The sequence below is a fragment of the Silene latifolia genome, chromosome 10, assembly GCF_048544455.1.
Source record: "Silene latifolia isolate original U9 population chromosome 10, ASM4854445v1, whole genome shotgun sequence".
In the NCBI taxonomy this organism is placed as follows: domain Eukaryota; kingdom Viridiplantae; phylum Streptophyta; class Magnoliopsida; order Caryophyllales; family Caryophyllaceae; genus Silene; species Silene latifolia.
Window position 1 is genome coordinate 125,619,517 of NC_133535.1, and position 13,636 is coordinate 125,633,152.

Consider the following 13,636-nt stretch of genomic DNA (forward strand, 5'->3'; position numbering starts at 1 on the left):
ACGATTTCCACTTTATTTTTTATATCATATCGTAGATAATGATAGAAAATCTTAAGAGCTCTTTAAAACAATATTTATGAGACTCAATTTTTTTTTTGGTGGATACATAAGTTCCAAATATGCCTCCTATTTATAATCATAGGATCACATCACCTTATACGAATCTTTCGATGTGGGACAATTCTACTATTTATATGTAGTATATTCACCACTCCTACTTATTTTCCAATGTGGGACAAAACATACTAAAAAGTACACAATTTTACGTATTAAGAAGTACACCATCTTTAATATGTGCAAATAATATAAAATCTATACTCTAATGATAGCATTTTTTTCCACAAAGCTAATTATATTATTTTCATAATTTTTTTAACGATATTTTTTTTGCAAAATGAAATGTAAAAGTTTGATATAAAAATTGGAAATATCACTTGAATATAATTTAGGAAATATACATATTATAATAATTAAAAGATTTTCCACTTTATTTTTTACATCAAAAATTATACTTTCCTAAATTGATTTTTGATGATGTGGACGCTCTCAGATCGCTCGAAAAAACTCTCTTTTATATATATATATAGATTAATTTGTATAACTTTCTTTAATTACACTAATCTAGTTAATTAGTATATTATTTTAAGGGATTTGTTTTGGGTGCAACAAGAGGAGATCTCTACATTTGGGATTAAGGAGGATCATCCATTACATTTAAGCTCAAGAACAAATAAGGAAGGTGACCTTATTTGTGCCCTTATTTCGAGCCATATAACAATGTAAGGAACATTGTTTTTCTTATTTAATTTCTTAATTAGTTATACATGCACTAGATCTAAGGAACTCTAATTAATATGTTAATTAGTTCACCATTAGAAGAGTCTAATCATAGGTATATGAACCTAACAATCTATCAACTTCAGACATTAAAGATGTCTTTAAACAAGATGAAGTATTATATCTGCTATTACAAACCTTCTGAGTTAACAAACTTGTTTTCACTATATTACAGTCAAATAAGAGCATTACCATACATACTCAAGTCTAAAACACCAAAGGTACAACTGGATACACATACCCAAGAGTTATGTTTTGTACATACAATTCAGTCCCAAACTTTGAGAACGAATTTTCCAAATAGCTAGGCAACCGCGAAGCATCAGCAGCTTGCATACCTTGAACTACATCATACAGCTTGCATACCTTGAACTACATCTGTATTGTCCTTCGAGAAAGTGATCGTTGGCTGGTTGTGTTTCACGTTAAATGACTCATTTCAGTTAGTCGTCGCTAGATCTTGACGCTGCATTAAGTAGAATATACAATTAGTGTTTTATTAATTTTAACCATCATGCACACAATTCTGAAAATAGAAAATCTTGCACTAAAGTATAATTTTCATGTGACCTAAAAGTTTTGAACTGACTGACTGTACCGTTTGTGTTTCTTATATTAGGAAGTAGCTCAGTGATAGCTTCTAAAGTTCCCACAATAGTAAGACTAAATATATCGAACCACTTAATTGGTAATTGACAAGAGCCTTTGAAACACCGGGATAAATGATAAGGTTCGGTAATGTCAAAAAAAGAGGACAAAGAACTGAAGAAGCATAACTCTGTTAAATCAGCAGGGGATGAAAACATACCTAACCCAACTGCATCGGAACTCTTCATGATTCTCAGCCTCCTACAAGTATCTATGAACATTCTGCAGGGAGATAATTGACGATGTTAAGAAATGCTACAACATGCAACAAAGTCATAAAGACAAGACATAATAGATTAAAGGGAATGCACTCCATGTCATACAGGTCGTCCCCTTTCAACCATGACACAATATTTATCAAAAACAAAAACATTGAAAAAGTAGTGAGCAGAAAGAATGAGCAGGCAGAACAGAAAGGTAGGTATCAAATAAACAGACCGAAAAGAAAAATTGGAAGATATCAAAGAAATACTTACTTCCATGGAACATCACCGACTAACATCCAGTCACCATCTTTGTCTTCATACGTGAGAACATACTCAGAACGCTGAAGTTTATTGATTAATCTACCTTCACTACTTTCATCGAGGCAGGGGAGACCTTTGTTACCAGATTGACCTATATAAAACCCCCACATTCCCACAAAATAAGTTAAGAGAGTTATAACACCAGTTGCTCACACATGGTGATGAGAAATAATTGTTCTTGTTAATTAGACCAGTGCCTCATGCCCATATTAAGGTGAAGTCGTAAACTACAATTTTTGATGAATGTTTCTGAGACTATGATTAGAATTTTAATTAATCATTTCCATATCGAGGTAATTTCAACACTTGATAATGTAACTGACATCAGAAATTCTCAACATGGTATTTGAAAGACAGTGATAAGGAAACTTAGGACACATCTATGTGATGTGTACCACCACAATAAGGTTTGACAACACTGGTGGAGAGTAGCGAGTAGGTGTCTCGGCCTAGACAAGAAATTTTGAACACTTTCTCCAGAGCAAAATACCAAAAATTACAAAATTTTGTAAACTAAAAGCTGAGGGGGGAACTCTTTCCACCTTGAAACTATTTATTGCAGTGCCTAAAGCTGAAAACACCAAGTTTCAAAAGAATCTTTAGATAGTCTCCGATCAATCAGAAAATCGTACACTGACAATGATAGAGAACTAATGAGCAACTTTGATGCAGCTTTCTGAAAGCTAATGCATAGGAATCTTACCCATTGTAAAGCCGCTGAACATTTTTTCGAGAGCAGAGGAGAGACCTACATAGCTTCCATATGTTTTCAGATCGATTTTCCGGAGGTAAGGAGCGCCATCCATGCTAACCTTTATGTAATGACACTCAGATTCCAATTTGCAGTCTTGGCTGCCTTCAGTTTTTGGTGCAGTAATGGCCATAGAATTCTTTCGAAATGATCTGATTGGTGGCCATCCTACCACTTGCGCCCTGATAAACAATAATAACCATCAATTGAAGTAAATTTTCATCAAATGTAGAATAGGAAACAGAAAATACACTCCCTTCTGACCTCATTGGACAAAGTTGAGAACAAAAATGTTAAAAATTTAAACTCAATGTATGCATCATTATTCTTTAAGTCATAGAAAGTCAAATTCAGGTATTGGCTCACAATATACACTTCTGATAACATTTTCAAAATTATAATGTGTAATAGCATAATTATCTGATAAATCAAACTTAATTATATCATGTCTGATGTCCCCAACGAACAATTAGAGATATTATAGTCAAAAAAATTCAAGTACTATTCTAAAATTTTAAAGGGACGTGATAAAAGCAAGAACGTATTATTTACTCGGCCCAATCACATAAAATTCTAAGGCATATGCAAAAATATGGAAATATCGACTATTATCTCTGTATACCATAGCTACCACTTTGAAAAAATAATATTCGCTCTGTCTCAATCATTTGTTACCTGTAATTAAAAAACTCTCCCAAAGAATAAACTACACAACAAATAATTGGGACAGTGGGAGTATGAGAATGGTTGTTCTGAAAAATTAAACATGACAAATGTGGTAATGTTACTTGACTAATTTTGGAGAGATTAATATTCAAAGTTGACTATCAAAGTCAAAACGAGACCATAATTTTGGGATTACCATAAATCTAACCGGACATCAGTTGACCAATAAAGTTAAGTCGGAACAATAAATTTGGTACCGAGTTAAAATTATTACATAAATAAATAAATAAATAAATAAATAAATAAATAAACAAACAAACAGAAAGACGAGACGATTACTTTGAAGAAGCAGGAGGAGCAGTCCTCTGAACAGAAACAGGAGAACTCTGCATCTTATTATCAGCAGCTACTTCAGATGCAGTAGTATTAAGCAAAACCCAGTTGCTGGAAGCTCCATTGATGGCTACAGAGAATCCCCTTTTTGCCCCTGAAACCATATGTTTAACTGCGTGGTTAACACCACTAAAGTCATCATTACCAACATAACCATCATTAACTTTTACCCTTTCAGGAGATTCTGAGCCTGGTAACCCAAGCCTTAGCTCAGTTGCCTTAAAGTTTAGGCCTTTGCTTGCATTTTTCTCACTTAATTGTGACGTTTTGGTTTTTTCAGAGGCTAATTCAGCTGAAGAAACCTCTGTGAAACCTCTGTAACCATGTTCTTCCAAGGGCATAGACATTAAAAATATCAGCTAAATTGGTCTGAGTAAGATAAAAAGAAACTTATGGGAATGTTTGGATGGATGGGTAGTTAACAGTAATTAGTAGGTTGCTGTTGCTCAGGAATGTTTTTCTGATGTGTTGTGCAGTCTGAGTGACGACAGTATGAGAAGAGCAAATTGATTCAAAATTCTAAATATTTTGTCATATTTTTTGGAGGAGTTAGTTGCTTATGTAGATAAGACTCTTAAGTACGGGTGGAGCTAGAAATGAAAGTTTGGGATAACAAAGTTTCTTTTTGCAGTTTACTATCTTTGTTAAAGTCTTACATTCAGAGATTTTTGGGTAGTAGAAATCAATAATTTTAACTATTTTTTTGGGATATAGAGCGTGTGCTACATCCACCCCGGTCATAAGACTTAAAAATTTGTTTTTTTTTTTTTTTTTTTTTTTTTAATCAACATTTCTCTTTTAAAAGAAACACTTAAAAATACTCCTTTTTTTTCTTCTGAAATTTATTGTTACAACTTCATGTGCAGAGAGTAACAAAATTTACTAAATATATCAGAAACATAAAAAAATATCACAGACAATGAACTAAAACAGGTAAGTGGACTAATAATTGGTAATTCTGCATCTGAAAATGAATGAAAACTAATGTCATTCGTCAAAAATAAGAAGTAACAAGTTTATTATGAAAATGTTTGATTGATAGAGGTCATGTTCATTGTTCAGTATTACTTCTTTCATAAATCTACCTCTAAAACCAAAGATTAATCTCATTGATAGATCCGCTTCAAATGAAGAGTTACTCTGATTAATTTTCTTTTACCACTTGTCAGCACAACTAAGGTGAGCATGATCCACTTCAAATGGAGTGTAACTCTAATTTCTAGTACTCATACATTGCTAGTTCCTACCCTCGGGGTAAAAAAAAAATGGAGAGGATCGACACTCACTCTTGTTATACAAGATCTAAGAATTAAAAGAAAAAATGTCAAAAGGAGATAGGTCCAGGCCAACAAAACATAGTAATCTGATTTCTACTGATATATGGCCTACAGAAAGGATAAGTGTCCTTGAGCAGTGTCCCAAAAGTTGTGGTGGGGTTTCCTACTTTCACCTCATTTGGGGTCTCTTCACTCTTCAGTCTTCACCCACAATCAATTTGCTTAATAGTCTTATGGTAGTGACTCAAATTTTGATTGTCGAATGGAAAATAATAACACCATGTTGGGGAATTTGAAAAAATAGTTGTTGTGGGAATTTTAGCTTAATGAGGGCTTCAATCTACTTATTTATCATATATTTTATAAAAATAATTATGGCTGTACTAGATTTTTTAAATCAAGCACAACTAATAACAACTTTATTGACTAAATATCAAGCCACAAGAGCGGTTTTGATGCTGACAGTGTTTGAACCCAGATCATAATTATTCTCTCATGATTTTACCAACTAAGCCAATTGACATCACATTCCGTCTTAACCTTAATACTCTTATGTTATTGACATGTGAGAAAACGTTGATAACATTAACTATAATATAGATGAATAACTTTATTCCATTTCTCCCTAAATGATCAATAAGCAGTACTACCCTTCACAACTATTTCACCCCATTTCTCTAATATATGTGAGGAGTATTTTATTAAAATGAGATAAAAACAGTTGTGTGGAGGGAGTATTATGTATAAAATATAGTAATATACTCAAACTACTTAGTAAACACGAGTTATTTTAGGTTTTAATCGAAGCTAAACTAAACCCAAATTAAAATGATACCCTCTACTTTTGATGCACCCTTGATGGAGATAAAGATAATGAATGACAAGGATAAGAAATAAAAGCCATATTCTTCGGGGTTGGAGATGGCTTTATTCTTATATGCACTGCACACTTGGGCAAATAGATTGATTAAACACAAAGGTGTATGTTGATACTTGATAGCAATAATAAAATCACTATAAGTAGAATCATTACCCTAATAGTAACATTATCACCATTTCAATTTCAGCACATCACTTCACACCCTACATTATCAACTGTTGTGAGCCCTACCACCATTATTCATCTACATCTAGTGTGTAGCGTGGAGGGGCTAACAGGGACGCTCGCCTCCGCTGAAAAACCAAAATTTTCAAAGTTTTTAGTTGAATTTTTGAACTTGTTTCGAATTTCGCTTTTGTCATTACTTATTCAACCCTGCTTCAATTGTTCGCCCCTTAACTTAAAATCCCGACTCCGCCACTGTGTAGCTCAAATGTTATTTATACGACTCCATCAAAGGTTCAAATAAGTATCTACGCACAAAAAAGAAGCGTAACAAAATAATTTACTTTTACTGATTGTTATTTTTCTTTTTCATGTAATGATGTTGGTGATATACAAGTGTGACACTTTTCTTGAATGAAGTTGATGATTTTGTTCTTCAATGGCCAAGGAATGAAGAGTGGTGGTGGGGTAGAAATGCTATTCTAGGTTACTAATTAAAGGTAAAACAGTAAATGAGTTCAAAATAAGCACGACAATGAACTAAAATAGGTAAGAAAAGAAGAAATAAACTTTCAATTCAGGTCTTGGAGACTTAAACTCGAGTTCCCATACAAGTTGAATCCTTAACTAGAGCATAATGCATAGCATCTCAGGCTCCAACAAGCAAGCGAAACTAGTATACTAAAATCCACAACTAAACACGAGCATGCTACGACCCTTGTTAGCCCCTTCAATCGCTGATGAACGTATTGTAAAATTGGGTTTAAGGCTATTCATACAATATTACAACAATAATGATATCAACACCATTCGATACACAAAATATGTCACGAGGGCAATGTTTTACACAAAAATAGAACCAAGATTGGGGACAAATTAAATAAAGATTAGCAGTACAATTATTGGTAAGACGACACTCACAGGTAACAGTTGCCCAAAAGAAGGAAACATATAGCATGTACGTTAAAGAGCTTAACATACTTTAGGCCTATTATCATATGACAGCCTCCCCTCAAGAACAATATATCATTGTCAACAAGACCAACATGACTATTATCATCTAAGGACAAATAACAACGGTAGTTATAAGGACACGAAGTAAGACATTTCGAAACGACGTGCATGCATTTCATCAAAAAGTAGTAGAAGAACGAGTTAAATAGACTGATTCTTCTTCACATCAACGTTAAGCTTCTAGAGTAACATAATTCCTTTAACCTTAAGGTAACCAATCTCTAAAACAGCATCGTCGTTGCTACATTTGTCTCAAAGGCCATGAAGGAGGGTGAAGGAGCGTATTTTAATTTACATGTTGAAAATACATAGAGATGATTCCCAAACAATATTAAAGCTTTGATTCAAAACGAATTGGGGCCGATTAAGACAAATCAACCTTGGGAACTACCAATGACCGATTGCATAAATAAATTTAAAAACAGAAAGTTACAAAATAGGGAAAAAAGAAAAGGAAACATGATAGAAAATCGTCCTAAATAAAGCCATAAAAAGATATAAACTGAAAAAAAAAAAAAAAAAAAACTTGTTTTTCTAAAGCGATTTAACGAAGAAAATAATTTGATAGCAATAATAAAAAAATAAAATTTATCAACAATTCCATGAGACCCATAACAAAAGTTGTGAAACATCAAAAAATTCTAGGTTACCTAATTCATTTTTGAACACGGTATATCCAATAGACAAAATAATACGCTCTTATAAAGTACTCCATATATGTTATAAACAGAGTAGATTTTAGGTAAATACGACGACAAAATATGCTCAAAAATTCAAAGTTCGCTCGACATTCGAGTGAAACCGGTAACCCAAAGTGACAAACTTTCATTTTATTATTTTCTTGTTACCTCTTAAAAGATGTAATTAGAATTTCAAAAGTTGGGAGAAAACATTAAAAACATAGTGAAGTAGAGAAAAACAGCTTCTTACCCCGGCCCTAATAATACACTCAGACACTGCATAATGATTCTAATTCCTAAACCAAGGACAGTACATATATTGTGGTGGTGCTTTACAAGAAACTTGATGCACTTCCCACTAAATGAACTTTTTGAAGAAAATGACACAACACTGAGAAAATTTGAATATTCAGATTAGAGTTACTGATATGTATGAATTTTGAAAGTGCAGCAAGTCTGATAGTGTGTGATATGATGAGAGATTGAAAAATTGAGCCTGCTCATAATATGATCAAGAAGTCAGACTCAAGTGGAATACCCCAGTGCAGATACTCCCTCTCCATTCAGCACTCTCGGGTTAAAGTCTTCACTAGTGCTCAACTACTCGACTTACAAAGGGTTGACTTGTGCAGACACCCTGGCATTGCAATGCCTGGTATACTAGTGGACAATTGGATGTTAAGATCGTCCATTCATTAAGGCTGGACAGTTTACCGAAACTTACAGACTTCTAAAACAACAGGATTAATAGTTGCTTCCAAGACTTAAGGTTTGATCTTGTCGGGATAATGATATTACATTGGCTAATCTGGGTTACAGGTGAGTTGTAACATCTGACAATCCGAAAGCTCAAGTCTTTGAGCAGAACACATCCACAAATAATGTGGGACACAAGAATGCACCCTATGGAATCTCAACCATCTTAGAGACCCAGGTTTAGAGGACATATGTAAAATGTGATGAATGTTGGTGAGTACTGAGGGACTGTCTGAACTGACACTACAAAAGTCAATTTCTGGACATCTACAGCAAATGCATGTACTGTCAGAGAATCAGAAAGAGTATGGTACATAGTAGATACTACAGCAATTTCTGGACATCTACAGCAAAATCTCACAATATGAATCATCTCATCGAACATCAAAAGGCTTGCCATGCTGAATGTCATTCACTGCAGAAAAGCAAAAAGGATAACAAAACAGAATGAAATTACAAATGTTGCACCATCAACTACATCATTACCTCAAAGGACATCATGATTCATGAGTTTCACAATCTAATGGTCTTAGTATCACCTCCGATATTGCATAATCGCGACAAAACTGAAACATAAGAAATTTGAGCTATATACTAACTCACCTAAACCAAATCATACAATTGACAAGTAAAGGTCACAACATTTCAAACAAAGTTCATGGGAAAAACTCTCCTTAGTAAGGGATTTAAGGCCACTAACAACTCACTACTCACTTGAAAATGAGGCAAGTCCAGGCGCAACATTTTCAGAGTTCATTGCCATCGTTGGGGCATTTGCCTTGATGACTGGCAGCCATGAAAGAGCAAACCCGAAAGTTTGGTGGAACAGTTGATGACTTGATGTAGTCTACGACACGATAAGTAAAGTGGTCTTACTAGAAAAGAACAAAATTAGTAAAATACCTCCTCATTTACATTCGGTGTTGATGCTCCGTGACAGTAGAGCATATAAGAGACCATAAAAACAACACATTCCAAACCAACACACGTTCACATTCATGTGTATGCACAAGCATCTGACAATAACCATATTTTGTTGGTCTGGTGATAAATTAATGGTTAATCAGCATTACTAGAGACCTAGTGCAAGAAAATGTATAAGATGGGATCTAAGAAATACAACACAGTCCGTCAAAATACTGTACGCAATTTAGATTTAGGAAAAACATACAATGTCTTCAGACAAGCCAAGGAGCACGGGAACAACGTAGCGCATCTATCTCCCATTCATGTCTAGTATTATTACATAGCTTCAAGGACTTCAAACAAGCCAAGGAGCAAGGAAACTATTATTGTATCCATCCATCTGAAGGCCCCTCAATGGGAAAGGGCGAAAGTAGGCTTGGAACATATCTTGCAATCTCAATAGACTCATTGACCCTCAAAAGCATTGTGTATTTCATAGGTCTAGCACATGTATCAACTATCCCCAACGATCTACTTAGGAAATTCACTCCATCATAACTAGATGGCCCCGTCATAAAAAACTTGCCAGTCTTTGTAAACCCGATCATTTGAGAGAATGGGTTTCATTTCAACCCATCTGGTAAACCAATAGATTTCACTATTGCAGGAGGTTCCAATATGTGCATTATTGGGTCATCAATAAATGTGTTATTAGAGTTTAACTGGCTCAAACACCCACTCATAACTCCTAACAAGTCCAACTCATCCCAATTGGTATCAACTACATCAAACCGCTGAACCAATAAATCAAAGCTCACAAGTAAACAATCAGTAATTCCTCTACAATAAGCTAGCCAATATAATTTTTCACCAACATGCACTCCGTGTCCAAAAAGAAAGAGAGGATCATTACCAAAATCAATTTTTCTCCACCTATTTTCCCTTAGAGAGAAGATACAAACAGACTGACTATTTGTGTTTCCTTGATATACTGACCAAATTCCAATATATTTGTGGTCATCAACAGACGATGCATACCCAAATCCAGAAGCTACAACGGCTCTATCAGCTTCATCAAAATGCTTTAAATACCCATTTGACTCGTATTTGTGCAGCTTACGAGAAGCCGGGTTCCATAAAATGAAGTATTTACCAGATTTTGAGGTTAAACAAACCAACCCATTGCAGCACCCGGTAAGTTCAAGTTCATCTTTCTCGACGCCAAACTCGACGTCTAGTTTGACCAAATTATCCTCAGAATTACCAGCAATTTGATCATCATCGTAAGAAAAAATGTAACAATTCTTACGACACATAATAAACAAGGTATCAATAGGAACGGAAGGGTGAGGAAAGGGGGATTTGATAAGGTGGGCATTGGCGAAATCGGAAGAAGAAAGAGTAGAATACCAATGTTTCGAAACTGACTTAAATCGAATAACGGATTTAATGGGTAATCTTGTAAGTATTTCTTGAAATATTAAATCATCAAAGAGGTAGCTTTGTTGCTCAATTACTTGTTTCTTGTCAGAATTATTTGGGTATTTGTCACCCATTTTCTCAAACATTAAACTAATAGAAACTGTAAAGACACAAAATTGAAGATCTAAACTAGTAATTAAGTAGATAAAAGTAAAGGATGAAGATCCGGTAGAAACCTGAAAGCAGTTGCAGGAACCCTACTAGTGTTTGTGATGTACTGATGTCTGATTGATTTTTTTTTTTTTTTTTTTTTTTTTTTTTTTTTTTTTTTTTTTTTTGAGAAAGATCATTATCATTAATAAAAAGTCATATGACATCTACAACATGTCAAGCTCAATCGGATACAAATCGATTACAACCATAGGAAATAAATTCTTGTTCAAAGAATGAAACACTCGCAATGTAGCTCTCTATCATCGATTCGCCGCAAAAGGCTTTCATCCATAAGAGGGTCTCCGAATCTTCCTTGACGAGTATCCATTTCTTCTGACGTGATTGATTGTAGCCATGAATCGGACAAAATATGTAAAACCATATAACGATCTATAACAACGCCGATCTTCTCTCGACTTATTAAAAACCGCAAACGAACTGAAAAACGAAAGCTCTCAAACTGAGAGAAGGACACCACCGATAGACGGGGACAGAACCCTCAGAAAGAGAGACAAAACAAAAACGAAAGCGGAAATTAAACAAAAACATAAAGGAAACAAAGTGAAACCCAGGAAAAAAACGGAAACCACCGTCTCCCTACCAACCCACAACACCGCCAGATCCAAGCACCACCCTGCCACACCACCTCAACAAACTCGTCCGATAAGACCCGAACAACCCACATACACCACGCAGACCGAGAGAAACGGGCAGACCCGTACGATCCAGAACCGGGTGTGGGTAAGAAAGGGGATGAGGGTTAATCGGAAGAGAGGAGACGGGTCGCCGGAGAAAGGTCTTGAGAGACCCCATCCCCGGCGACATGGTATGGGGTTGATGGGTGGTGGTGGGAGTTAGAGAGAAGGGGGAGAGAAAACTAGAGAGAGAAAATTTTGTTGCTTTAAGACTTAATTGTGTGTTTCTTTTGGAGTGGTACAAGGAAGAGCAAATGTTTGGTTTCTTATGTTAGAGTTATGTGATTTAGTTATTTTCGGATATTACCGGTTTTTTGTGAAAACACTGCCTTATGTTATTTTTCTCAGTTTATAGACTATATATTTGAGGTAGTATCTCTTATTGTTTATTTTATAAGTTTTATTTTAAAGTTTTTGAGTTCTGTTTTAATATAAAGTTTTTGAGCACATTTACTAAAACATTACACTAGAAAAATATAAATATTGTTCAAAAATTATATTTATAAATGGTAATATGCTCAGAAAAAATGTGTATATGCTTAAAAACTACATGGTCTGAGGTACTAACTCAGATGCGTAATCATTTTTGTGTATTTTTCTTGCTTTAGACTACTTTTGTTTTCTCTTTTTTTGGTCAAAAACTACCTGTGCTGAAACTATGGCGAGATTTGATCGATTTAGCGACATTAACCTATCCCACATGACTTTGATAACATCAAACAACAATGACCAACTGCGTCCAACCCCCCAATTTAACTTTATATAAGCAAAATTTATGTTTTTACATTTCAGTAATAACTACGAACATCTACTGAAGTTAACCGTATGTACATTACGACCTCCCAAAATTGTGCCTAAGCAAGATTAAAACATAAAAGAGTCAAGGGAGATAGGTTTAAGCCGGAAAACTGACCAAATTTGTCTAAATTCTTAGCGTATGTAGTTATTGACCAAGAATAAAGAAAACAAAGGTAGTAGAAAACAAAAATAATATAATGTAAGATAGTCTTTTTACAAATACTCCTAAATATAACGTAGTTTTTGACAAAAAAAACCCAATAAATTATTACGGATGATGGACTATATCTGTCTATATGGATCAATTAAAATTCAGCTTGGGTTATATTGATCATGTCAATTCGAGTGATAGGGCAATCTCAAGTCCTTAGTTTAGCAATCAGGTTGGGTATGGTTCAAATCCTTCAAATCAAGTCAATTATATCAGGTAAAAATTATGTACTCGTGTCCGTGCATTTTTAGGGTACAATTCAATACTCATACATGTGCTCTTACCTCTTAAGTCTTTTTTTTTGTGCGAAAGAGGGGCTAAGCCCAGATACAAAACAAAGAATTTAATAGGAACTAAACGAGGAATATCAATCGTCCTTAATAAATCTTCGCAGAGAATCGTGAAAATGCCATCGGGAGGGTGATTAAAATAAGCAATTGTAATTTTGAGTGCTTTTTAAGGTCTCTTTAAAAGATGGGCAGGTGGTCAAAATAATTTTGGATTAATTAACAACAATAATCCATACTATTGATGGTCTTCTCATAATACTCCAAACTCCATTTTAACCCACAGTAAATAATACTATTGTTCCTCTCTTCTCGTATTGCACTTAGCTAATTTTTAACCTGCTAAATCCGGTTGAAATGGGTAAATTATATCCTACTCCCAGAAGTAGGGAGCAGGATACTCTCATGGTGGTTATAGAGGGAAAAAAAATAAATAACTACCCACTACATCTTCATACAGTACGTTACTACGTTTGTTCTTCTTTTTTAAATTTTACAAGTTTATTAAAA

General features: G+C 34.5%; 2 protein-coding genes across 2 annotated transcripts; both read right to left on the reverse strand.

Annotated features, from left to right (window-relative positions):
• Positions 1–934: 934 nt before the first annotated feature.
• On the reverse strand, positions 935–4,543 carry LOC141605909 (auxin-responsive protein IAA27-like). Its single transcript, XM_074424837.1, has 5 exons — positions 3,769–4,543; positions 2,716–2,945; positions 1,962–2,103; positions 1,646–1,707; positions 935–1,303 (listed from the first exon to the last, which is right to left on the reverse strand). The coding sequence occupies exons 1-5, from the start codon at positions 4,167–4,169 to the stop codon at positions 1,281–1,283; spliced, it is 858 nt and encodes a 285-aa protein (XP_074280938.1). The 5' UTR covers positions 4,170–4,543; the 3' UTR covers positions 935–1,280.
• A 5,580-nt stretch (positions 4,544–10,123) lies between these two features.
• Positions 10,124–11,056, reverse strand: LOC141608165 (F-box protein CPR1-like). Its single transcript, XM_074427528.1, has one exon. It carries the CDS (start codon positions 11,054–11,056, stop codon positions 10,124–10,126), a length of 933 nt encoding a protein of 310 aa, XP_074283629.1.
• Between the last annotated feature and the right edge of the window lie 2,580 nt (positions 11,057–13,636).